At 26.5% G+C, this 25,520-nt stretch overlaps 1 protein-coding gene across 1 annotated transcript; it reads left to right on the top strand.

The window, feature by feature from the left end:
* Window positions 1–326: 326 nt before the first annotated feature.
* Window positions 327–25,289, top strand: LOC145838689 (uncharacterized). Its single transcript, XM_082946320.1, has 52 exons — window positions 327–493; window positions 797–868; window positions 1,377–1,591; window positions 2,300–2,422; window positions 2,871–2,985; window positions 3,233–3,359; window positions 3,678–3,913; window positions 4,186–4,325; window positions 4,758–4,834; window positions 5,101–5,252; window positions 5,775–5,888; window positions 6,149–6,257; window positions 6,911–6,957; window positions 7,030–7,162; window positions 7,588–7,706; window positions 7,882–8,073; window positions 8,227–8,490; window positions 9,119–9,284; window positions 9,445–9,651; window positions 10,161–10,265; window positions 10,382–10,515; window positions 10,746–10,875; window positions 11,051–11,235; window positions 11,708–11,925; window positions 12,501–12,610; window positions 12,783–12,955; window positions 13,177–13,408; window positions 13,918–14,072; window positions 14,177–14,255; window positions 15,018–15,111; window positions 15,222–15,280; window positions 15,396–15,437; window positions 15,679–15,845; window positions 16,157–16,332; window positions 16,527–16,594; window positions 16,940–17,143; window positions 17,488–17,694; window positions 17,934–18,147; window positions 18,591–18,757; window positions 19,353–19,479; window positions 19,563–19,714; window positions 20,021–20,274; window positions 20,432–20,632; window positions 20,694–20,834; window positions 21,164–21,298; window positions 21,377–21,579; window positions 22,129–22,273; window positions 22,477–22,680; window positions 22,985–23,051; window positions 23,815–23,945; window positions 24,489–24,664; window positions 24,897–25,289. The coding sequence occupies exons 1-52, from the start codon at window positions 386–388 to the stop codon at window positions 25,204–25,206; spliced, it is 7,881 nt and encodes a 2,626-aa protein (XP_082802446.1). The 5' UTR covers window positions 327–385; the 3' UTR covers window positions 25,207–25,289.
* Window positions 25,290–25,520: the final 231 nt, after the last annotated feature.

Below are 25,520 nucleotides of genomic sequence, written 5' to 3'. Positions count from 1 at the left end.
TTATGTTTTATCATTATAGAATTTTTTTATACAACTGAATCAGTTGTAAGCTAAACAAAAACATTAAATATCTTAAATAAAATAAAACTTGATAAATGATTTTACAATACTCTATCTATATTAATAGTATAAAAAACTTTAAAACACATAAGTTAGGAGTTTTTTTTAACGTTAGCTATTTTGCTATAGACAATAGTTACATCGTATTTAATACTGCAAACCTTTAGAAACAGTAATATTTCAAGCCTTATCATAGATTTAAAACGTAAGTTATTAAAAGAACTTTTCAAATTTCAAAATGTTATTTATAACTCTTAGACGCAATTGTTTAAAATGAGCCATTAAAACAAACAAGCGAGTTTTTTCTCATTAAACGTTTTGAAAGATGAGAATGAAACCAGAAAAAAGTTTTAATTTGTCTTTAAAAGACAAGTCAAACAAGCAGGCGGCAAAAACTGTTTGGTTTTATAAAAGTGGAGACTCTCAGCTACAGGTTTATAAATTTACAGCTTAAGTCTGCTTACTTTATAATAAAAACTCTATGAGTACTTATCTGTTCCACTAAAGAATACTATTTAAAAAAAAGTAATGTATACAAAACAAAAAAATATTTTAACCTAAGTTAAATAGATATAAGATAAAATAATGATAATTGATTTAGAAAAAAATAAACATTTACTTTTATTAGACTACACAAAAAAACTTAAAAGTACTGATTTTTTTGTAAAAAAGTACCAATTTTTTATCTTCAGTGTTATTTTTTCTATACTCTTGACCAAACTATAAATACTTTTAGCCATACAAAGTTGCAGTAACAAAGAAGAAATTTAGAAATATTGACTCGTTACTACAATCTTTATCAGAAAGAGTACGTTTTAGTATATATTTTAAACTATTTGGTACACAGTGTATGTATGTAATTATCATAGACGACAGAATCGGCAGTATTTAAGGCAAATTGTTTGTTTAGTATAGTCTTGTAAACAAATATTTTGATTTATATAAAATTTGAGGTTTTAGAAAACAGTATACAAAGTAAAAGTTAAGTACTCAATTATAAAATTTATTTAAAAACATACTTAACTTAAAGTTTTTAAATAAAAACTAAATAAAATCTAAAGAGTTAAATATAAAAACCTCAAAGGTTAGAGTTTTACTTTCCTGATTTGAACCACAACTATGCTATCTTTCTATTGTTTTACACAACTACCCAGAAAACTTTAAGTGATTAGTAGTACTAATCTTATACTATGTTACTTTTTTAAAGAGAATATTTCGAAAATAAGGTACAACACAATGTTATGTTCTATGAATATGTTGATACAAAACTTTCAGTATAATAATTAAAGTAAGTATTTAGGAAAATAAAACTTTAGGTTCAACTTCCTTTTGGAGTTCGATCGATTTATACTTCGGGTGGAGGTAACGTCATCAGAAATGTCGACCAATTAGAAGAAGGAAAATCTTACATCTGCTCCCAGCTGAGAAGCGATGACGTCATATCCGGCAAACAGCGTCGAATCAAGTCGATAAAGAATTTCAACTCGACGAAAATTGCTGCAAAGTGGAAACCGAACGATTCTAAAATTGAGTTTGTAAATATGGTATATTTTTTTCACTAAAACAAAAGAATGCAAGCAGTTTTTTGATTTTTTTTTGGCAAATTTTTAAAATAACCAGTTGTACAATGTATCGCTTAACAGCAAGGAAAGTAAATAATAAAAATACATAGCAACACCGAATTTTTAAAATCGAGTTAAATGCATTATAAGTTAAGTAAAAAATATGAAAACAACATTCTCAATAACAATTAAACATGCAGCTTAAAGAACGCTCCGTTCATATTTTTTAAATGATCAGAAATTTACTGGTTTTTTTAAGCTCTAAAGTCAGTGATTTTAACATTAGTTAAAAGCTATTAATTGTAGTCGTATTTTTATGCAGTTATTAATTAAGTAGTTTTAGCTAATTTTAGAAACGCATTTTTGTGTTTAAGAAAGTAAATTCAAAGCTAGTATTACTCTTTAAAGAACAACCAAAAAAGCGCTCAAAATGTTAGGTGCTAGGACCTGGTGTACAAAAACATTTAGGTTCTCGAGTCGCACACTACTTGGATACAGTTTAACGTCATTGTCCAGGACAGTCAGTACAAGACATTTACTGATTACTTACTAGTACATCGCCTATCAAAACCCTATTCTAAGCTAATTCACATTGTAAAGTAGAAATATTTTATTATCATTTTTTTCTGAACTTGAGTATACAAAAACAACTGATAAAATTGTAACATTCTTTACAGAGCCGTTTTATTTAAGCACCAAAGAAACAAGCAAAGCTATCATCCTTTGCCTAAGATAAATTACAATGAAAAAATTGTACAACGAAAAGTTGTTATAGTTCGAAATGGAGATTCAACCATTAGGTAAACTGCTTTGTAATGTTTTTAGGAGTTAAACTTAAATTATTAATTTAAAATTTTATGCTTTTAAATGAATCTGTGTTTAGTGCTTTTAAAGATTTAAAAAGATATAAAAAAGGAATTTTAGAATGGTAAGTTTTAAGGTTTTTTATGAAGAAAATAACAATTTTATACAAAAAGATGTTTTAAAGAGATTAATGCAAATAAATTAAAACTTTATTTAATTCTTAGATTTGTATGAATTATTAAGAAAATTCACATTATTTATCGTATTATTTGTGATAAAACTAATTTTGGTGTACATACAGCTTAATAGAAACTTAAAATTTTTTTTTTACTGAAATGTAAACTTTGAGTTTAGTTTTTCCTGAAGAACAATTTAAATTACATTAAAATAAGCAGTTATTTAATAGTTATACGTGTCTACAAAAACTTCACAGTTTTTTTTCAGAACTGTCATATTAGTAAGTCGGAGAATTTTTTATACTTTTAAAAGCTTTCTAATGGAAGTAAGGCAACTTTTTGGAGCAAATATTCAAAAAATATACACTTTACAAGGGGTAAAAGTAAGTTTATAAGAATAAGTCTGTTTTATATAAAATCAGTAAAATTGACTAAAAATTTGAATTTTTTTTTTTTTTGTGAGTCTAAATATTTTAGGAAAAAAAAAACTCTCTACAAAATTAAAGCTAGTGTCATGTTATTTTAAAAACCTGTAACTAGCTATTTATTTAAACAATAATATATTAGTTAAATAATTTCTTATCAAAAGTTGTGTAAAAAAGTATGTAAAAATTGATATATTCTTAACAGATAGAAACTTTGGAGTTTTTATTGATGCCTGGAACATCCAACGTGTTTGTTGCCGCTCTGGATCAAGAAATTTTCCAACCAATGGAGTACAGAATAAGAAAAGTCTTAAACAATGATGCTATGCTAAGTTAGCTGAATTTGAGACAAATTATACAAAGTTTTATTTAACAAAATAGATTGCACTAACTTAAAAATTGTAATAAGCGTTTATTTTTATTTTCTCTTATTGTTCAATACGTTATTTAAAACTGAAATAAGAAATAGCATTTTATTCATAAAAATAAGTAGTGAATAGTATTTTTATTATAACAAAAGCTTCTATAATAAAAAATATGTTTATTTTTATCACTCATATCATATCAAAAAATTGACATAAACTTTTTATGAAGCTTTGTTAATAAATAAAAGTCGTTTCTTTGAATTAATTAATAAACTTTAAAACTAGCTTCAAAGTCAAGCACATCTGTTGAGCAACTCTCAGAATCTGAAAAGGAGTTTTGGGAACTTCGAATCGCAACAAGCTCTTTGCCGGCAGCCAGCACTTCCGCTAATGTTTCGGTGACAATCTACGGCACCAACGGCAACTCTGGACTGATTCAGCTGAACAAAAACCTCAACTTCAAGCTGGGCAGACCGTCGAAAGAAAAGTTGTTTTCCAGCGGTAACGAAGACAGATTTCTTGTTTGTATTTTTGTCTTATTTAAACTTTTAGTTGAGTTGGTGTATAACTTATTTTATGCTAAAACTTATAAAATCTTTAAAAAAGATTAAGTTAAAAATATACACAGTTAATAAGTTTTTGTTTATATGAATGGTAAAGAAACTTAAAAGACAATTAGTAGGAAATATCACTTTATCCGATTTAAATCAATTAAAAGTATCTTATGAAGTGACTTTTACATTAGTGTTTATAAAAACAACAAAAAAGAATTAAATTATATAGTATTTTAAAGATTAGACCTGGAGAAATAGGCGACTGGACAAAATTGAGATTAGACCATGACAATTCTGGAGCGTCTCCGAGTTGGCTTTGCGAATACATAATTCTTAAAGAAAGAAATAGTAAAACAAGTCTTCGTTTCCCTTGTAACAGGTAATAACCAAATAAAATGTTTTTAAGTTTTAGTAAGTTTAATATTTACTAAAATATCTGATAAATCATGCAACCAGATTTAACAGTCATACAAAAATATGATTTTACAATTCACTGTTACGTTTGTACATTGGTTATGTTAATAGAAATTAATTGAGTTTGAACTTTTTGTTATGTTTAGGTTTAAGAACTTAAGTATTTTATAAGGAAAGTATAGCATAAAAGGTTTCAACTTAAAGTAATCATTTTAAACTTTTCGGTCATTTCTTACCGTAGATTTTAAATTTACAAAACAGTAGCTTAATTTGGTGTGTTTTAATAATTAAATTTTTTATTTATTTATTATAGTTTTAAGATATAAATATTTAAAGTAAAAACATCAGTTTTCTAAAATAATCATTTTTCTATAGTTAAATTATTACCTTACTTTAGATGGCTCGCGAGAGATGAAGATGATTGTGAAATTTCAAGAGAATTTTCAGTTGATAACGATCAGCTAACGCTTAAAAGTTTTAATTTTTTTTCAATATGTTTTTCGTATTTTTTTACTTGAAATGCTTTATTTTTTATGATATACTGTATGTTTTCTAAAAGTTAACAACTCTTATAATTAGTACTTTCAGGTAGCTACTTTTTTCAACCTATTAAAAAGTTTTAAAAATTTTAACAAGTTAAAACAATGAGTCTAGTTTTTTGCTATTTTTACCTAAAAAATTCAATAGTTTTTAGTTTAGGCTAAAGTATTTATATTCTTCATCTATCGCTTGTTTTTTAGGCACAACGTACATCGTTGTCATAACAACTGGCGACTTATGGAACGCGGGATTTCATCAACCAGTTCACATAACAATAGTTGGTAGCCATGGCGATACTGGACCCCGGTTGGTACACGACAAGGGAAAACACCCACATTTCATCAAAGGCACGGTAACCAGTTAAGAACTGTTTTAACATATACCTAATAAAATACTAAACTAAATTTGTTGAAAACAGTTTTTTAAACTAAAATGAATAAAAAAAAAATTACTTAAGTTGACTTTTATAGTATAGTTTTAAATTTTTGAGTATTTGGAATAAGTCACAAATGCCCGAAGCGTCACTTTTGAACGAGATTTAACTGCTTTAATTAAAAACTCTAACAATTTAAAACATTCATTTTAAACGCTGTTTTCCGAAAAACCGTTAAAAAATTAATTTTAAATAGGACTTTTCTGATAAGCTTTGATCAGTTTGTGCAAAAGAGTCGCTCTGTGCGTTTTCGACACCTATACATTTGTAATATGTACTTTAATAAAAGTTATGCATACATTTAAGTTTCATTTTTAGTATTATTTACTTAATAATGATAACTAATTTAAAGCTTTAAGTATCGTAAAACAGTTTAATTTCAAAGAGTGATAGTTGTTAAAATTGAAAAACATTAACTTTTATAAAGTTTAACTTTAACAGAGTTTCAAGTACAAACTGGAAGTTGTAAATTTGGGTGAAATAAAACAAATAGTTATTGGTCATGAATGCACTGGTCAAGGGCAAGGGTGGTTTCTTGATTGTGTTCTTATAAAAGTAATATTATTTGTTATTATCAATCAAAATTTTCACTTAATAAAATTAACAAAATTTTGTTAAACTAATAACCTACAGTGCTTTACAGACTAACCTATATACAAAACTTTAACAAAGCATTTTTTTACAGTTGTTAGAAGTACTTTTGTTTTTAAAGATATATTAGTATTTAAATAGAATATCTAGATACACAAAGTATATTTTACTACACCATTTAAGTAAGCTATGGTTTAAATACAACTGCAATTATTTACCCTTAGGAACAAGGGTCGAAAAAACGAAGCTGGATATTTGAATGCGGAAGATGGTTAGACAGTTTCCATGACGATGGTAATATTGTCAGAACGTTACTTCCCCTACAATCTATAGGTTTTTTGAATATAAGTAGAATTTATGCATCATAACAATTTATAATTTGAAAAAAAGTTGTATTGAAACATCTCAAGTAATATCGAATAGTTAAATTTAAAGTTGTACTTACAACTTATAAAGAATTTCGTTCTAAACTTTGTAAAACTTTATTTGTTTAAAATAATTTATTCGTAAAAAATGTAAAGAAGGCTTTACATACATAACTTAAAATAACAACCAATTACAGTTTCTTAATAATACTTTAATGATTATTAAATCTGCTTGGCCTTACTAAACGTTTACTTCACAAAAGTAAAACCAATTTTAAGCAAGAGACGAAATTCAACTGTGTGTATTTTGTAGAACAGTAGAAATTTATTTATAAATAACAAAGTCAATTGTTCTTCACTTAAAGTTTATATTTGCAAAAACAAGTCCGGACACTTTTAATGTTTTAATTTTTTGCTGAACTTAAAAAAATCCGCTCAAAGCAAATATATAATTTTTTTTTTGAGTATTACTAATTCTTCGTAACTATAATTCTAGTTTGTTTTCTTAATAAATTTCATGAGAATTTTATTAAAGTTTACTATTTTGGATGTTCTTTTAAAAACTGCAAACTACCTAGAGTCACTCAGACAAGCATTTAAAACGTCATATAACTATCTCAGGCAAAGAAAGTATTACCAGGAGTTCAAACGAACAAGAAATAAAACTAGTAAGTTCATAGCTACGCATTTTGTAAACTTTTTTATTTCATGTACCACTCATGTAAGTAATTTCAATCCAGTGGGAGCAGGAAAGGTGGAAGTTCAATCGCGGAATGCAGCTGGTGTTTGTGAACCAGGCAACTGGAAAAGCGCTGAGAATCAGGAAGCAGGACGACTGTGTGGACGGGCTTGGTGACCCCCGCAAACCTGAAAGTAGATGGCTTGATTAGAGTTTTTTTTGTTAGCGATTATGGAGCAAGGAAAAAAATAATTGGAAAAATTTTAGTACTTACATAAACTATTATAACTATTTGTCTGTATGTACTTAATATAAGTATCTTTTAAAAAGCAAGTTTAATAGAAAATTGTGAATTAGAAAAAAAAAAAATTAAAGTTCTTACTTTTTTGGTATAAAAGAAGTGAAGTACAACTATTTTTAAATTAAAAAATTGTATAGTAAAAAAAATATTTAACTCATTACAAAGTTTTATTCGTAAGAACAATACAATTTTTACTTTTTGGGTTTTTATGCCGAGATTCTTTAAAACAGTTTTAAAACTCAAAGCTGACAGTTTTAACAGAACTATTATTTTCAATTAACTATTTTTTTCTTCAAATCAAACTACAAACTGTTTTAGGTATCTTTCAAATAAAGTTTAAAAAGGGAGGAAAACTGGGAAGAAAAAGAATTCTGACAAACTATCTTCAGCCCCAGCTTCATCTTGCTATTGACCAGCACCGTGCTTTCGCCGAAAATGTGAGTGGAAGTTTATTTTTTTTGAAATCCTCCAAGATTATGAAAAAAGTGATCCTAGAATGCTTAAAAATCTATTATTTTCCTTTTTGAAATATATTTTTTTATTTGTTTTATGATTTAGCTATTGTATGGCTTTTAGTTTGTAAAGTGAAAGTTATAATTGTTGCTTTTTCAGTCTAAGACTTGCGGTGGAGTGTACAGCGAGTTTTTAATTTCTGTGCTTCAAAGAAACCCGCCGCAAGTTGTTTTAGAGTCGGGAAAGTACCCTGGCGAGCTTGTCACAGTCGACAAAAGCGGAAAAATGGCGTCTGACACAAGAGGGGGAAACGTTAAGCTGGCTAGCAGAAGATTTACAGTACACGTTAAAGTTCGTTGTTATATATTTATTTTTAGGAAGTTTTTCACGATTTAAATCGTGAAATTAATTAAGTCATAGTATTTATTTTAATTAACATTATAAAATTGTTAAACACAAACTTGGTTAAACTTTTTCTTACCTTATTAAACTTTTTTTAATCAGGGCTGCTTTAGAAGCAATAACTTGATCCAGCTCAACACCAGTCGAGTGCAAACTTTGACCGTGGACAGTCAAGGACGCGTGTTCGGCACTGGACCGAAAATACCTCCGGTCAAGTCCAACAACGCTAACAAAAAAGCTGTTTCTGCAATTGAAAATTGCCACATGTTTTACGTTGTGAAGGTTTGCAACGGTGTCAGGATGTTTCAACTTTACAACAATCCTCAAAAATTTCTGCAAATGAGGAATGGTGTATGCGACGGATGGGTAAGCTTAAGTTTTGTTTGAATAGCATACTTTTTATAAAATTTTTTTTTTTATTTAAAAGGTTTTTAACAGAAACCTTACTAGTTTTGTTTAGATAGAAAGTTTAGAAAGTTTTTAAATAACAACCATTTTATTTTATTAAGTTAACTATATTAATTATGCAAAAAATTACAAGCTTTTACTATTATTTTTAAAGCCTTGTATTCTAAATTGTTATTCTTTTCCTAAGCGTAACAATATTTAAAGAAAGTAGCTTTGTAAGTTGTTCAAAATAGTTGTACAAATATCTTTCAATCCCTTTTATATAGATTTATTTTCTAGTAAACTTAGTTATTACGTGTTTTATAAAGTTAAAGCGCTTGAAGTTTTTTTGTTATGAGTTTAGACATAAAACAAAAAAGGTACTACTATTTATTAATTCTTTTGTGAATTAATATTTAAGTTTAACGATTTATATTTTAGTCATAATTTTTTTAAACTTTTCATTAGTCAACAAACTTATACATAAGTACCTTGTTAGTTTAAACAGATTGCTAAGTTAATGATGATTAACATACTATATAGAAAATATTTACATCAAGTCCTTTTGATTTCTGAGTGCTTTGTTTAACTCAAACTGATATAACAGGGAATTGGTGACGAGTTCAGTCAATTTCGCATTACAAAGGATTTCGTAGGAGGATGTGTAGTGCTGCAATCTATCTTTGATTCGAAACTGTTTTTAGGCTTCAACCTAGTTGGTGCTGCTAAGGCCGTCGCTAAGCCATCTAAACTTTACCCAAAAGTTTTTAACTGTTAGAAACTTTTTTTAAACTCTTGTAACTTTTTACACTAACATTTTATATTTATTCATACAAATTATATGGCAAGGAGCTATAAAGAATCATTATCGAAAGTTTGTTTTATCTTTAGAATAGTTTGAAATCCAAAACTAAACACGTTGCCTATCTACAGTTGGAAAGTCAGAAGAATCAGTTAGGCCGATGAATTTAGATGATAGGCACGAAGATAATAGTTTTCAAAATGAAGCAAACTTGATAGTTGGCTCAGTAGAAACTCAAAAATGTTCTGAACAAATGCAACCTGTAGACGAAAACGATATTGAAACAACTATAAATGTGATAAAATGCAAAAATGATGACACAAGTAATGAGATACGAGGTTAAACATGGTTTAAAATATGTACAAATAAAAAATGTATCTGTGTTCAGAGCAGTAAACTTATATTAAACAAGATTTGCAAGTTTTTGTTATAAGTAGAATTTATGCATTTTTTTTCTTAATTAGGTGTAAAGTAAAGTGTAAATAAAAAATATTAGTTATGTTGATATTTATTTTTTGGTATAGAATAATTCTAAAGTCACTAACGGTAACTACATTGGTTTGTTTTAAATAAAAATATATACATTATCGAGAATTTCATCATAAAAAAGTTAAATAGTATTTTTTTAAGTTTTACTTTGAATCAAAATATTTTTGATAAACTAAAAAATTCGTTTTAACAATGCATATGACTAAAAACTTTTAATAATCTTTTAAAATAGAATGTTGAATAATTAAAAAACAATATACTTTAGTGTTCACTTTTTTGATGCATTCTATCACGTGTCTTATTTGTCACTGATTAAACAGAAAAATTTAAAAAGCTTATAAAAGTTACAACGTTTTAGACGGGGAACACCGGGTTTTTATAACAACTGGAAAGACACCAACCAGCTACGAGGTTGTTCTGCACGTTTTCGGAGCTGATGGAGCTTGTGGTCCGATTATTCTTGGTAATTGTTTTACAGAATAAAATTGCAGCTGAAATTTTGATAAAGAAAAGCTTTATCGCTTTGAAAAACTTTAACTAAAATGATAAGATGGTAAGTAAATCAAGTAATGTGTAAAGGTAGGGGAAACATGACTTTTGATAGTGGAAGCTGTGAAGAGTTTATAGTCATTTTAAATTCGATCGGTAAAATTGAAAAGATAAGGATCGGTATTGAAGAAGCTGAGGACAATTTTGAGTGGTCTATTGAAAAAGTGAGTAGTTTACTATACATCATTCGATTTTAGAGCAATTGAGTGCTAGTTCCATTTATCAAGTATTAAAAGTATTTATAAGTTTTCTTTTTAAGTCTTAAGTTTATTAACATACAAGTTATAAATTATTATATACATATGGAAAACTTTGTTTTTACAAAACTTTTTTATAATTGAATAAGTTTAGTTAATAAATACTTTATAAAAACTAAAGTAATTTATTATTCTAGATAAAAATTAAAAACATGAAAACTAATGAAATCGTTATGTTCGATTGTAAGTGCATTCTGTCTTCTAAAGAAGGGAAAACTTTAAGAGAATTTTCAGCTAGAAAAAACGACGGAAGTTTTTTGTTTGAAGGCAAGTGTGCACTGTAATGTACTGTACAATATATAACTTACTTCTGAAAAATTAAGTTTTAAGCACTACTTAAAAGACTCATTTTAATACTCAACATACTTAAAACTGTTATTGTTTACACCTTCGATATTATCATTTCGATAAAAATCTATTAAAACTTCTTAATAAAAAACAGCTCAGACGTTTGAAGTATTAATAAGTATAAGCAATGAATCAAAGAATCCTCGAAAACGACTAACAAAAAATTTTGTCGATGACAAACTGTTTATTCGTGTTTTCGACTCTGATAAAAAAGAATCTGGTAGACTAGTGCTAGTTCCTATAGATCAGGGCAATAAGTTTCCATATCTTCCTGGAAAAGTAACATTTGATATTTACTTATACTATTAATACTTTTTTTAATTTGTCAATTTACAGTTTTTTAAACGTACTACTTAAAAAAAAAAAGCCGGAAAAGTGTTACTGTTTTCTTTGAGATCAATTAATAAAAGCTACTTGCTAGTTAACAAAGATTTTTTAATTATATTAAAACTAAGTAGGGTTTTTAATAACTAAATAACTCTAATCTGTTAAATATCGATTTTTTAGTTCTTTTTATTTAATAGTTTACCAAAATATCTATTATTTCAATTGTTTTGAACGAAGCAAAGTAGTAACTACAGCTTACACATAACAGTTTTCATACTTTTTAGTTTAAACAAAACTTTCAATTTATTGCTTATAGGTTCGACATATTGATGTAGAAAATATTTTTTTTAACCTTTTCAAAATAAAAACTTTAAATAAACTGTGGCTTAACTAAGTTTATATCTAAACAATTAAACATCGACAGACAACTAGTTTTTCAATTGATTTACTCGGCTTCAAAAAGATGCAAAAAATAGAAGTTTCTTCTAGTTTAAAAAAGATAATTAACGCAAAACAGTTTTCTTGTGATGTTCTGATAAAAGAAATAGTTTTGGTTGAAAAGAAACTAGTTCTAGAAAGTTACAAAAAAGAATTAGATAATAGTCAAAAAGTTCTAAAAGAGTATCGCTTCAGTTGTAACAAGTACTTTCTTTTGGTAACAAATAGTACAACTTTTTATGAATAAATTTCATTTAGTACTTATTAAACTTAAAAAAAATACTGTAACTAGTAAGGAATTAATAAAGTGTAACCTTTCACGGTTATTAACAGTTTAGATATGATGTTTACCTTAATTCTTTTACCACAGATAACTTAATTTGGTACATAAGTTCTACAAATGTTTTATGGAGAACATTTTCGAATAAAAGTATTTTCTACAACTATAAAAAATTTTCATAATTTATACTATTTTTAAAACTTAGTTTCTGATCAAAATCTTTTTAAGTTAAGAAAAGTTTACTGTTTATTTATAGATGTCATTTTTTTCATAAAAAAACTCAAAAAAGTTTAGAATTCTTTGAGCAAAGTTTTACACTTTTAAACCTTAAAAATTTATGCAAAATTAAACTAAATAGTCGTATTGAAATTTAGTTATATCAAGTAAAACAAAAACTAATTTAGGTTAAATGTCTGATTAGTTGTTAATCACAAGCAACTACAAAAACTTTAAATATTAAAAACTAAAAAAAAAACTATATAATATTATTTTTTCCAAGATGGATTGGCATAAATTCTGATACTAAACCCTCTGAAAACAGACTCTTTTTTGTAAACCCAAAAGTGTCAAAAGTCTTAGACAGTCACAACAAAAGTTCACCAGTCGAAGGTTTAAAGCAAATTTTGTATTTCATTTACGAGATCTAAAACTTTAAATGTATGGTGTTCTACATTAGTTAACTTATACAGAGCTATGAGATGTCAAGGTCATAATTTTAGTCAACTAACTTTCAAAATACCATTAAGTTTGTTAATTTTATTTTAATCCAAATTTTTACCAGAAAATGTATGCGATTGGTGTATTACTATTACCACGGGAGACCAAGTTGATGCAGGTACGTCATCTAAAGTTATAGTGTGCTTCTATGACGTAAACAACAGCATGTTTGGCCCGTTGACACTTGGCAATGGATCAGAAGGCTTATTTCAAAGATTTGCGACGGAGATATTTAGGGTTTGACACTAATAATTAGCTTTATTGTTTATAAGTGACTTAGTATTAAAAACCTAAAACGATTTGAATTTTAACTACTTTTAAGCAACAGTTTACTATTACTACCAAAAATTATTAAATTTGTGCTTATTAATGGATACTTGACTTTTGAAAAACAATAATTATAACAAATTTTAATGCAAAAAGCGGTATCAACCTGCTCATACAAAAGTTGCGTACAGGTTCAAATAAGCAATTTGGAAAAAATTCAAAAAGTGAGACTGTGGCACGGCTGTTCGGGCGACTTTCCGCAGTGGTTCGTGCAATCATTCAGTTTGAAACTTTTAGAAGGTAAATCTTCGGGGTTTGTTGTGGGTTGTGAAAAGGAGCTTGAAGTTGAAAAATGGGTGTCGCCAATCAGCAAAGCTCCTTACCAGACTGCTGTAGATATTTGCATTGATGACAGTATAAAGAGTTAGTTTAGTTGAGTAAGGCGATTTTTCATAATCAGGGATAACTAGATACTATTTAAACTAATTATATAATACTAAATAATTAAATTTTTCTGAAAATAGTACTAAATCAGCAAAAAAAGTTCTGAGGAAAATTTTATTTGTAAAGCTGCTTTTTTATCTTGAAATGATTAATTGTTTTATTAAACGCTGGACCTTTAAAAATTAATAACTTTAAAAAAATTCTGCTTTTAATGGGTCTATAATTTTCATTTAAACTACATTTAACCATAAAATAGAATATACATAGAAATTGAACATTTTAAGTAGTGATTTGTAAAACTTAATTCTTTTTTAAAACTGAAATTGATAAATTATGTACATAGACTAAATAAGATAAAGACTAAATATTTTTAGCGCTAAAGTTCATTTTTTGTACTCCTAACGAAATAAAGTAGACTACAGTCATAGTTGTACATAAGTGATTGTTATGGATAATCTATCAACAATTATTATTAATTTATGCTGTAGTTGTGCAATATCAAGTGGCAGTTTACACTGGCGACTTGTTAGGATCAGACACGGAAGCAAATGTTTTTATAAACATCTTCGGCACTTCGGGAGACTGCGGTCGAAGAATTTTGTACAAATCTTTAAACAACGAAGAAAAATTTCTTGAGGGCCAGGTTTTTTAAAGCAGCTTTTTCAACGTTTTTTCAATCGAATATTAAAAGTTTCTGTTCTCTATTCTACTGCTGTTTTTATTTAAACATAATTTTTGTTTTAACAGATGGATATATTCATTGTGGAAGCAGCTGACGTAGGAGAGCTTGTAGAAATTGAGATCGGACACGATGGTTTTGGACCAGGTATGAGTTAGCAAAGTGCTTTAAAATCTCTTAAAAGTTAATTAAAGTATTAAAAAACTTAGCAGAAATTTTACAATTTTATATTTATTCTACTAAAATTGGATAACTGTTTTTAATTATCAGCTTTATATTTTTCAACGACAGTTGTTTATAGCTGCTGCTCAATATAGAATTTATAAAATTGTTTTTTGGCTAAAATTCTACGACAAAAAGATATGTCTATTTCAACTATAATTTATTTTAGTTAAAAAAACACAAAAAATAAAGTATTTGTTATAAAAAATAAGTAAAACATTTTCATAAATTTATGAATATAAACCAACTTCTTAATTTTTTCACATTTAAGTTGTTTAACACTTTTTTTTTTTTCATCTACATATTTTTACAAAAATGAGTCTTTAGATGGTATATTTAATTTTTCATTAAAGTATATACTTAGTTAATTTAAAAACTTAAATGTTAGAAGATTAAGTTTATTTTGAAATAAATTATACTTTTAAAACACTTATTTTTTTTTTTGTAAAAGTTTCAATGGATAAAAGTTTGAATCTTTAAACAAAAAGAAAACTTACTTCTTAGTAACTTTATTTTGCATTTATAAAATTCATATTATCATAAACTAAAAGTTATATTGAACATCTAATGTTTGAGAAGACCTGACTAATACAACAAAAAACCTTAAGTTTAATTTATTTTTTACTCAAAGTATATACACAATATAATCTACTATATGAGTCACGTACACAATATAGTCTACTACAGGTAACGGGTGGTTCTTACACAAAGTAGACATCACTGCACTAGATCCAAAACTAATGACAGTTATCAGCAACACGCAAGTTTTCTTCTGCAACAAGTTTGTATATGCGATGTTTTCACTTTAATAAAAGTTTTTTCTTTAATATTTTGTTATTACAAAAATAAGCTGATTTAGACACCTTTTTTATTAATTATTTTGTGTTTAAGGTGGTTAGACGACGGACAAGGTGACGGTTTGATTGTGAGAACGATTCCCATTGACAAATGTTTGTTAACTTCTTTTATTTTTTAAATTAAAGTTTGATAAATTTTGTATATATAATTGTTAAACTTAATTTTTGCTTTTAATTAAAAGTATAACATATAGTGTTTTTTTTCTAGATCAAAACACACCAGCAATAGCCAAAGAAATTGAAATTCTGGGTTTGTTGAAATTATCTATTTATTTTTTAGCTCAATTACTAACACTAAACAATGAGAGACTAGTTAATTTATGGTAGTACTGTTTCTTGTTTATAAAATAAATTACTTACTTCAATTATGTTGTAATTGCTCAAACAATTATAAATTTAAAAAAGTTATCAAAAGTTTTGTAAGGAGAAAGGTTTTAGCTTTAAACTTAGTAACCATCAAAAACGCCACAAGCTAATTCACAACTTTTTAGGAGGGTTTTACGAAGTTCACTTTTTCGCAACAAAACAGCAACAAGGCAATGGAAGTTTTCAAAATCAACTGTTGAAAAATAATATCAAAACTTATTTTGTTTTATACGGAAGTGAGGGACGTTCTACAAGTTGCTACTTAGACTTTGAAAACGTAATTTGTCCTAAGGCAAGTAACTTCTTTGTAAAATATAGGGAACATACTTTACTAGTTTTGATAGTTATTAAAGTTATCAGTACTAATGTTTAAAAGTTTAAAACACAAAAAAATTATAAAGATTTTTAAAAAATTAGAAAAGTTTTCAATTGTATTTGTTAATTTTTGAACAAGATTTTGTATATAAAACTGTATAAGCTCAAAAAAATTAGAGCAACCTTTAGTTTTAAGTTTACAAATTATAATCATTCATTTAAAAGTTTTCATTTTAAAGCCCTTGTGTTACTTATCTGATTTATTGGTTTTAATAACTTTATAATTAGATATACATGCCAGAAGTTAGGCACGCAACTAAGATCAGATTGAGTTTTTTCAAAGAAGAAAAAGACGATATGAATGATATGGATAGAGTCTTTTTAGATTGCGTTTTATTAAAGAGAGTTTTTACCGAAACTAAGAGTCATCAGTTAGCTTCCGGAATAAAATTCTCTTGCAATCAGTGAAGAATTTCTATTGTCTAACTTACAGCTTTTTTTTAGTATAAAAAATAAAGAGTTGTCTGACTTAACTAAACGAGAGTTAAATAAATCTAAAAAAGATTATTATTAAATTTTTTTACAACAAACATGCTTTTTTTTGTATAATTTTAACTTTAAAAACTGTGAAATGTATAATTAAAAAGCTTTTTAACAGCTGGATTTCACCTGAAAATGACAAAGTAGTAGAGTTGCCGGTGGTAAAAGAAAACTCATCAGTATCAGGTTAAAATTTAAAAAAATATTTTTTAAGAAATCTGCTCAAATGCCTAACTTGACATCTAAACATACATATATATATATATATAATTTATTAAGAAAAGTAGATTAAAAAAAAACAGAACAAACGTTTCATAAAGCATTTAGCTTTATGAAACGTTTGTTCTGTTTTTTTTTTAATCTACTTTTCTTAATAAATTATTTAAAAGCCCTTCAATTGAGCACTGTGGAAAGTTTTTAAGTTTAATTAAACACATTATTTTCTACATATATATATATACTTATACACATAAGCTTAAATAACAACATAATGCTATGTAGATAATTTACACAATAACAATTAATATGCAGTTCTTACCTATGCTGTGAGCATTAAGCTAGAAAACGTCAACAAATCAACAAAGCTGTACGTGACATTGTTCGGAAGTACTGAAGACAGTGGGGAACGTGAGTGTTTGTTGAGAGAAGATCAAATCTGTTTAGATACTCTCATCGACTGCGTAGACTTGGAATGTATTAATGAAGTTGGTTTGCGCCATGAAAACTATGGATACGGTGAGTAGTTTCTGAAAACTTGCATTGTAATGTTCTTAACCGGTTGAAAAATATAAAATGTAAAGCTACAAAAAAAATTAACAATTACTGAAATACTTTTAAGAATTTAAGTCTAATTTTTTAAGTATAACCTTTAGATATTTTTTTTATGTCTAATTATAGATCTTTTTTATTGTATGTTTTAAAACCTAGTTTTGGCTTAACAGTTATTATTACTAATTATTACTATTACTAATTTTAATTTTTTTTAGTAAGTTAGTGCTATCTAAGAGTAACAAAGTATTACTAACTATATATAATGTAGTTTTTCCAGTGTTAAAATGGTAAAACAAATTTTGCTTAAGGCTGTGGATTCTTTGTGAAAGAGCTGACAATCAGAACAATAGGTAGTGACATCGAAGCTGACACAAAACAACAAGTTTTCGAGTCGCACTTGTGGCTTGATTCGAACATTGGTGACGGTAAAGTTGATCGCCGTTTCAAGTCTCTAGGGTTCAGCGACTTTATCGAAGTTTGTAACATCGACGAGGAAAGAGAAGCAATTTCGAAAGGTGACTTAACAATAAACTAATTGTTTTGTTAAACAAAATGATATATAAAATTCAATTCTTTTATGTTAGTAATACTACGAAAAAAGACCAACTAACGAAATATCATACTTTCAGTATTGTTACATTTTGTAAAAAGTATTTTAATTTTAGTTTCATCGTCATCAAAGACGTTATTTTCTAAGAAAAAAATATTTTTCCACTAAACCCTCAAAACAAATTAAATAAAACGCCTTCAACAGATTACTCAACTCTCGTCTACCAGGCGTGCGTTCGCATAGAAGAGCTGACCGCGGAGTGCAACGCTTCGGTGCAGCTGTACGGCAAGCTGTTCTTTCCGAAGGGCGAGTCGAGCAGCGTGGTCTACCTGGGAGAGTGGCAGCCTGGAAGGACCAAGCACTTTTGGTTTCCTATCAGCGTGCAAGGCGTTCGGAGAGACGATGTGATGAAAATAAGGTTTCTACAGGATGTATTCATTGAAAACTGTGTTTTGTTTTGATATTAGTATTACTCTTAAATTTTATTAAACACTGTTTTTGTAAGGTGTAGCGGCTGTGTTTTATTAATTAATAAATAAGTATGACACTTTACTTAACATAAGCAGTATGATATTAAAGTTTGAATTTAGTGTAGTTCTCTGAAAGACTTGCATGTATTTAATATGCTTACATGAATTTTTTGGTTTTTCCTTGCAAAAATGTTTAACAAGGATTAAAATTATAAAAATATACCTGAAAAAAGTTCTAATTCCAACTTGAACTTAATTTGGAGTATTTACTGACACAACGTTTGGCTTTTTTTTTCAAAATATAAACACAAAACATCATTTTTAAGTTTTAACTAGTTTAAAATAAAACTTTTTCAAAATTCAAATTCAGTCATTTTAATTACTTAAACAGAGTATGGATAGACCCAGTTTTGTACGACGTAAATTTAGTTTTGAATAACATACATTTAGTCAATCAAACTTCTAACAAAAAATACGACTTCAACTTTCGGTATGCATTTAACTCGAATTCTGGAAACTATATAAAAGAAGTGCCGAATATTTACAACTACCACAAAAGTTTGTTCTTTTTTATGTAGTGACACATATTAAGAATTTAATTTTTCTTTTCAGTTTTTATTTAAAGTTTGAAACTTTTTTAAACCAATCTAATATCGTTTTAATAAGACAACATACTTTTATTTAGCTGCCCTTTATTCTGAAAAAAGTTATAAAACCTAGGTTAAACTCATCTGGCAGCAAAAATTGTTCAAATACAATGTTTGAATTAATATTCGATTTAAATTTTTTTAAATAAAAGTTTCATTGTAATTTTTATTTCTCTAAGCAACTGAAATATTTGGTTAAAATTTTCCGTACCATTTTAAAGAAAACGATTTTGACAATTTTTTCATATTTTATAAAAACTTAGGATTGTAAATCATTTGAAATACTTTAATACAAGATTTGTTTTAATACTTCTTACGTGATGTTTTACTATTAGTTACTGTATTAAAACTCATCAAACCAATTTTGTTCATAAATACACCAAATTTTTGAAATACACTGTACCTGATGTACAACAACATAAAGTTAAAACTGAATTCAAAATTCTAATCGTCTTCCTATTTTTTATAATTTAAGCTCAGTTGTTAAATTCTAGAACTTTTTACAGGAGTCGAAATTTTCGTCTATTTAGAAATCGACGTCAAAGATGTAATGAAACTACGTAACAATGACATACTTTTGCTAAATATTATCGGCACCGAAGGCGACTCTGGCTGGAACGCAATTATCCAAAGGTATTTATTTAACTTTTTTATAAAATTTTTTATTGTTTAAAATGACTGAATGCATTATGATAAATATAAAAATGCTCTTTTAGGACGGACATTGTCAATGTTGCAACTGAAATTGAAAACGAGAAACAATGTAATTTAAAAAAACTTGTTTTCAAATTAGAATCGGTTGACTTTGGTATATTAGAGGAAATTAAATTTATTATACCTCGATACAAGTATTCTATTGATCAAAAAAGTTAGTTTCGTGCTAATTATAAAAAATAACAAAAACAAAACTGAATACTTGATATTAATTTTCGGGACACTTAAAAATACTTGATGATGAGAATCGTTATAACAATTTAAAAATTTCTTAAGTGTGTAAAATGATTTAAAATAAGTAGTTTTTCGTAGTTTACAATCGACAATAACTATGAGTAAAAAGTTCCGACAAAAATTAAAAATTAACATGCTTATATTTTTAATAACACAAAATAATTAATATATACTTTTTTAATAAACTTTCGAAAAGTATCAAAGTACATAAAAATTTTTATTTCAGAAACAAAAACTAATTTAGTCATAAAAAACTTGAAAGTCCTCACTCGTTGCGTTTCAAACTCAACTGCAAACAAGTACCTGGCATCTTCATGCTATTTCACACCCGACGACGTCTCAGTTTCTGATTACTCGTCAGCGCCTCTAGTGTTTACAACCGACACCCCAGACTGTTTAGAAAAATTTGCTCGCCCCCTATTGGCTGAACCCAAGACTAATGGAAAATTAAAGCTCACGATATTTTCCAAGAATAAAGAAGTTAATAAGCATGCTATTTTTTAAGTAGACGATTACTATTTAATATTTAATATGTTTACTTTTTCCGATAATAAAAAAGTTGGTAATCTTGTGCTTATAGGTTGTAATTTTGTGCTTATAGAATATGTTGTCTATAAAATGTTTTCACAAATTCAAGCAGATTTCAGAAGTTTCAGAAGCAACAATCGAATTTATTGGATGTGAAGGTTTAAATCTAGTCCAATCAAATGAACACTCGACATCGCAATTAGATGATATATCTGACAAAAGTTTATTCTTTAATATCGAGGAAGGAATGAAATATACATATTCAAGACTAAAAACAGTCTTTAAAGTACCCATAAAAACTTTTACTAAAGTTAGAATTTTAATCAAAAACACAACTTGAGAATTTCTACATAAATAACATTTTTATTCAGGTACAGATTAGTAACTTAGATACTAAACAGCATTTTTATATCAAAGCAGACGATACTCATAGTTATAAATTACAAGACGAAACACTTGATTTAATTTTAAACAAGCCAGATCAGTTTGGTTCTTTTGTTTACCTTATTGAGGTTATTAATCTTATGTTTAATATATTTAGGAATTTATTTGTGGAAGTTATTTGTGAAAACTCAATATTTATTAAAAGAATGTACTTATTTTTTAATTTAATTTTTACTAAAAACAGTATTCAAACTTATGCCTACACTTTTTAAATATTTAATATAATAAATAGTTCTTTTAGTCTGAATAGTATATTTAGGAGGGCTTAAATGTTTTTTTTTTGTTTTTTTTACCAACAGTAACATTGAAGCCCGAAATAAACCATTTTGTACTTTAGCACTACTTTTAGTTTCAATTTTACAATCCTTTAAAAAAATTTTTAAAGCTTAACTTTTAGGCAAAAATGTATTTTACGAATGATGATGCCACTTATGAAGATACTGAATTTACTTTTCAATTTGGTGACACAAATAGCAAATATAATATTATTTTGAATAAAAAAACTATTTTCAACAAGCTTCAAGAAAACAATGTTGGTTTGCATTTGGTTTTTATGAATTTTTAATGTAAATAAACTTTGTACTTTTTACATAGATTATGCTTTTAACAGTTTAAAACTCAAACTTATGACCTGTTGAATTCGAAAATAAACAACAAGCTGGTAAATGTTTCAAAAGCTAAAACTGACGAGTTGTTGTCAAAATTAACAGTTATAAAAGTTTCTGATTCTTGTTATGAACGATCTTTAATGAATTTTGTGCTTACTTTCCGCAAAAACAATGAAATTTTTGATATCGCCTACACTTTGCAAAAGTAAATGTTTACTTTAAATTCTTTTTCTTGTTGATATTTAGAAAATATATATTGTATATGAACTTTTATTTATAAAAGATATTTTTTGTTTTCGAATGTTTATACCAAAGAACACTTGTTATAGGTTTTTTAAATAGAAAGCTTTTAGTAATTGTTATACAATACTTTTCCGCGAATTTTAAGCATTTAAAAACATCAAAAATATTACCAGATCAAATTGACCGAGTACATTTTTTTTAAATATAAATTTTGCATGCTTATGTTGTAGATTTTAGTAAAATTAATCTAAAAAACGCATAAACTCGATATCCTATATATCATCAACGTGTCATATAGGAAAAAGTCTTAATTCGTCACTTGACTAACAAAATTGAGAAAAACTAAAGATGAATTTAAGGGTCAAAAAATTTAACTTTAAGTAGCAACGATATAGTTCGTTAATCATTAATTTTACTTTATTATACTTTTCTTTAGTTTAAAGCTCTATAACTGTACTACATGTAAAAGTGTTACTATTGATTTTTAATTTGTATAACTTTTTAAAACAAGCTGCAATGAAAACGTTGATGGCAAAAAAGTATTAAACTTTTTATCAATGCGAAGAAGAAACACATTAGCATTTAATTTTCACAAAGATAATGAAGAAAATGTTAAGAACACGTGTCAAAACATACTTATAAAGCTAGTTCTAAAAGTTAGTCGGTATATTTTTCTTGTGTAATTAAGTTTTGTTTTAAAATCTTAATTAACTTTGTGGATAAAACGCAAAGTTAATGAAGTTGTATAATAAAATAACTTACTATGAAAACAAGTTAACAAACTATATTAAGTTTTTAACTTTAAAAGTAAATTATTACAATAAATAAATTAAAATATTAAAAAAAGTATACTTTTCAGTCCTCTAGGTTGACAAATGTTGAGTTTGCCTTATGCTCAATAGAAAGCGAAGAAAAGAACATTGTAGAAAATTTGGAGCTAACTAAAACAAAAAACTACTTTGTTTTGATGAAAGATAAACTAAGAAGCATTGACTTTTCTAAATTTTACAAAGTTAAAATTCGTTTAATTAACTACACAGAAAAAATGTGGCCTTTTGAAAAGGTCAGCTGTAATTATTTTAAACAATTTTGATAAAGTCTACATTTACTATAACTGTTTAAATTATCATGTTTATTCATTTACTTGTTTATTACATAAATATAATACTTTTGTTAACATAACACTTAATAAATTACAAGCACAAATAAAACCTAAAAACTTTAAATTTTTAATGAAAAGTTATTTTTAAAGCAGAATAGTTCTAATAAAAATTATAAACTAAACCTTTAAAGTTTTATAGTTAAACATCACTGATAAAAAAACGAAAAACAAGTATTATATGAAAACAAAAAATTTCGACATACAGTGGTACGAAAAATTTGATTACATTAGAGAATTTCCGTTGTACAATTTAGCTGGACCACCTTCACAAGGTTAACTTAAAAAGATTTTAAAGTTATGTTGCTAAATATTTGTGCGCTTTAAAGTGTTTTTTAAATTAATATAAGATAAAGTTTTTGTAAAAAAAAATTTTAGCAATATCTGTTTTTAGTTTCAAGAATTTTTGCCGTTTCACACACGCTAACTGGTATAAAACAAAACAGTTTTTGAAAAAAAGTAAAAAGGTGTTTCATTACAAAAACGCTTAAAAACAAAATCGTTTTTTTTCAAATTAGTTGTTTGTTTTTATTTTTAAATATTTTCTAGAATTTATTTTTTCCACGAACAATTTTCAAACGTTAGCTCTTTTTCATAAAAATGTTTTATATATCAGTTGTTTTATTAAGTATTTCTTATTTACAAATTCTTTTTTATTTATTTATAAAAATGTAGCTAGTGTTTTATGGAAGCATTTTTTTTACTTTTTTGTAATTGATTATCAAAAAAACTTCTACTTTATTTTCTAGATATTTATTTTCATTACGGTTTTATCACGTAACATAAAAAATATAATAGAGGTGTTTTTTTGCAAAGTACAACAGTAACTAAAAGTATTTTACATTAGAAAAAAATCTGAACAGTATTTTATTATTTTAAGTTTTCCCATGTTGTACATTATAGAAGACTATGCATTTACTTTAAAGCAACCAAGTATACAAATTTTGATAAGCTGTAGAACTATTATAATAAACAATTAAAAAAATTAAGTTTTTAAATTAACCACTATTAAATTATTAACAAATGAATTGTTATCAGTGATAAGCTACGAAGTTTGTATCAATGCATCAACAGAACAAAATTTTGAACAATTTTTAGTGTTTATAGATATTTTCAATAAATCAGGACGTTCTACTGGACGTAGATTACTACCAAGGTGTTACTTTGAAGTAAGCTGCAAACAATATCTAGATAAATAGAGTAAACATAGTTACTTATTTAACATAAGTTGAACAGTCTTCTTTTTTTTTTTGAGTGTAATTATGTGTTCTTAAAATTAAAAATCAACTATTATATGACAAATTATTACTTTTTTAAACTATTTGTTTTTATCTTTTTCATTTATAAAATTTATGGATAAACTTTAAGTTTTCAAAATTAGTGCAAACACTTTGTTTCTACATCTAAGAAAGTGTTTATGTTTTCGTTTTATCTTAAAGTTGTTTTGATAAAAACATATGTAAAAGTAAGAGTCAAAAATTTGTTATATGTATTAGGCCTGATTTTAAAATTATAAGTCTTTCACAGACCGCTGTTTAGTTTTTAACAACATATTTCAAAACTTTTTTACAAGTACTTATCTCAAAAGCTAGACACTTACAACTAAACTAATTTTTCAATCTTTTATTAAAAAAAAAAAAAACTAACTTAGTACATTATTCACAACAATCATTTTTCATAAGATGTTTAAGAAACTAACTATTTGTATAAAGGACAAAGGTTTTGACAAATGGATTATCGAAGCTGTTGATTTGAATGTTCTTGAATTAATTGAGATGACTGTAAAAAGATCTAACAATACCGACATTAATGAGTTACTTATAGTCTCTTTTAATTCTATTAAAGTTGTGTCTACTGAAAAAAACAACAGCTACGTTTTTTGTCATAAGTATGTTACAGTGAAATAATTATGCTAAGGCCTTCTAGTTTTATCCTAAAACATTTCTACGATATTTAAATTTATTTAGATAGAAACATAAATAAAAAAAGTTTTAATTTAAATAACTTAAAATATACACCTTAAATTATATTTGTTTTTATTTGGTTTTTGATAATAAAGCAAACACTAAAAAAAGACCTTTGACTTTTTATTATCAATTTAGTAATCTAATTTCATACAGAAGTGTAAATGTACCTCCGAATGAAGATGAGGTTCAAGTTATCCTTAACCTTTTGAAAAATTCAGAAGTTGAAACTTCAAATAAAAAAGTAAAAAACACACCAAATAATAGCGAAGTGGCGAGTTCAGGTGTAAAACAGTTAAAGAACTCACCTGCTGTTACAGATACCCAGCAGACAAAAGTTAAAGCAGAAGATAAAAAGTTGGATTATTCTGACAACACAAAAAACAATAGTTTAATCAGTAAAAGTTCTAGGTCTAATAGAAAATGGTCATCTTTTATGAAAAAATCTAAAAAGAAAAAGCCTTAATAATTCAATGTAATCAGAGACAAATTTGTTTAAAATATCTTTTCAACTAATTACTATGGTAATTAAGCTGAAACGATTCACAGAATGTTTTCTGTAGGACAAAGTTTTATGATATATCAGTTAAAATGTTTTTTTTTTTTTTTAATACAGTTCAGTTTAAACAAATTCAGTTTTCGTAAGTTTATTTTAAATATTTTTTTGGTTTTATTTTTAAAGTATTACTTAGCTAATTTGGAAAAATAGTTTTAAGAACGTTTATTAATTTTAGACCAATTTTGTTTACATTATTTTTGATGCAAAATTTAACCTTTTGA

This window comes from Thalia democratica, chromosome 1, assembly GCF_965202585.1.
Source record: "Thalia democratica chromosome 1, ktThaDemo2.hap1.1, whole genome shotgun sequence".
Lineage (NCBI taxonomy): Eukaryota > Metazoa > Chordata > Thaliacea > Salpida > Salpidae > Thalia > Thalia democratica.
This window is presented reverse-complemented; position numbering and strand designations above follow the sequence as displayed.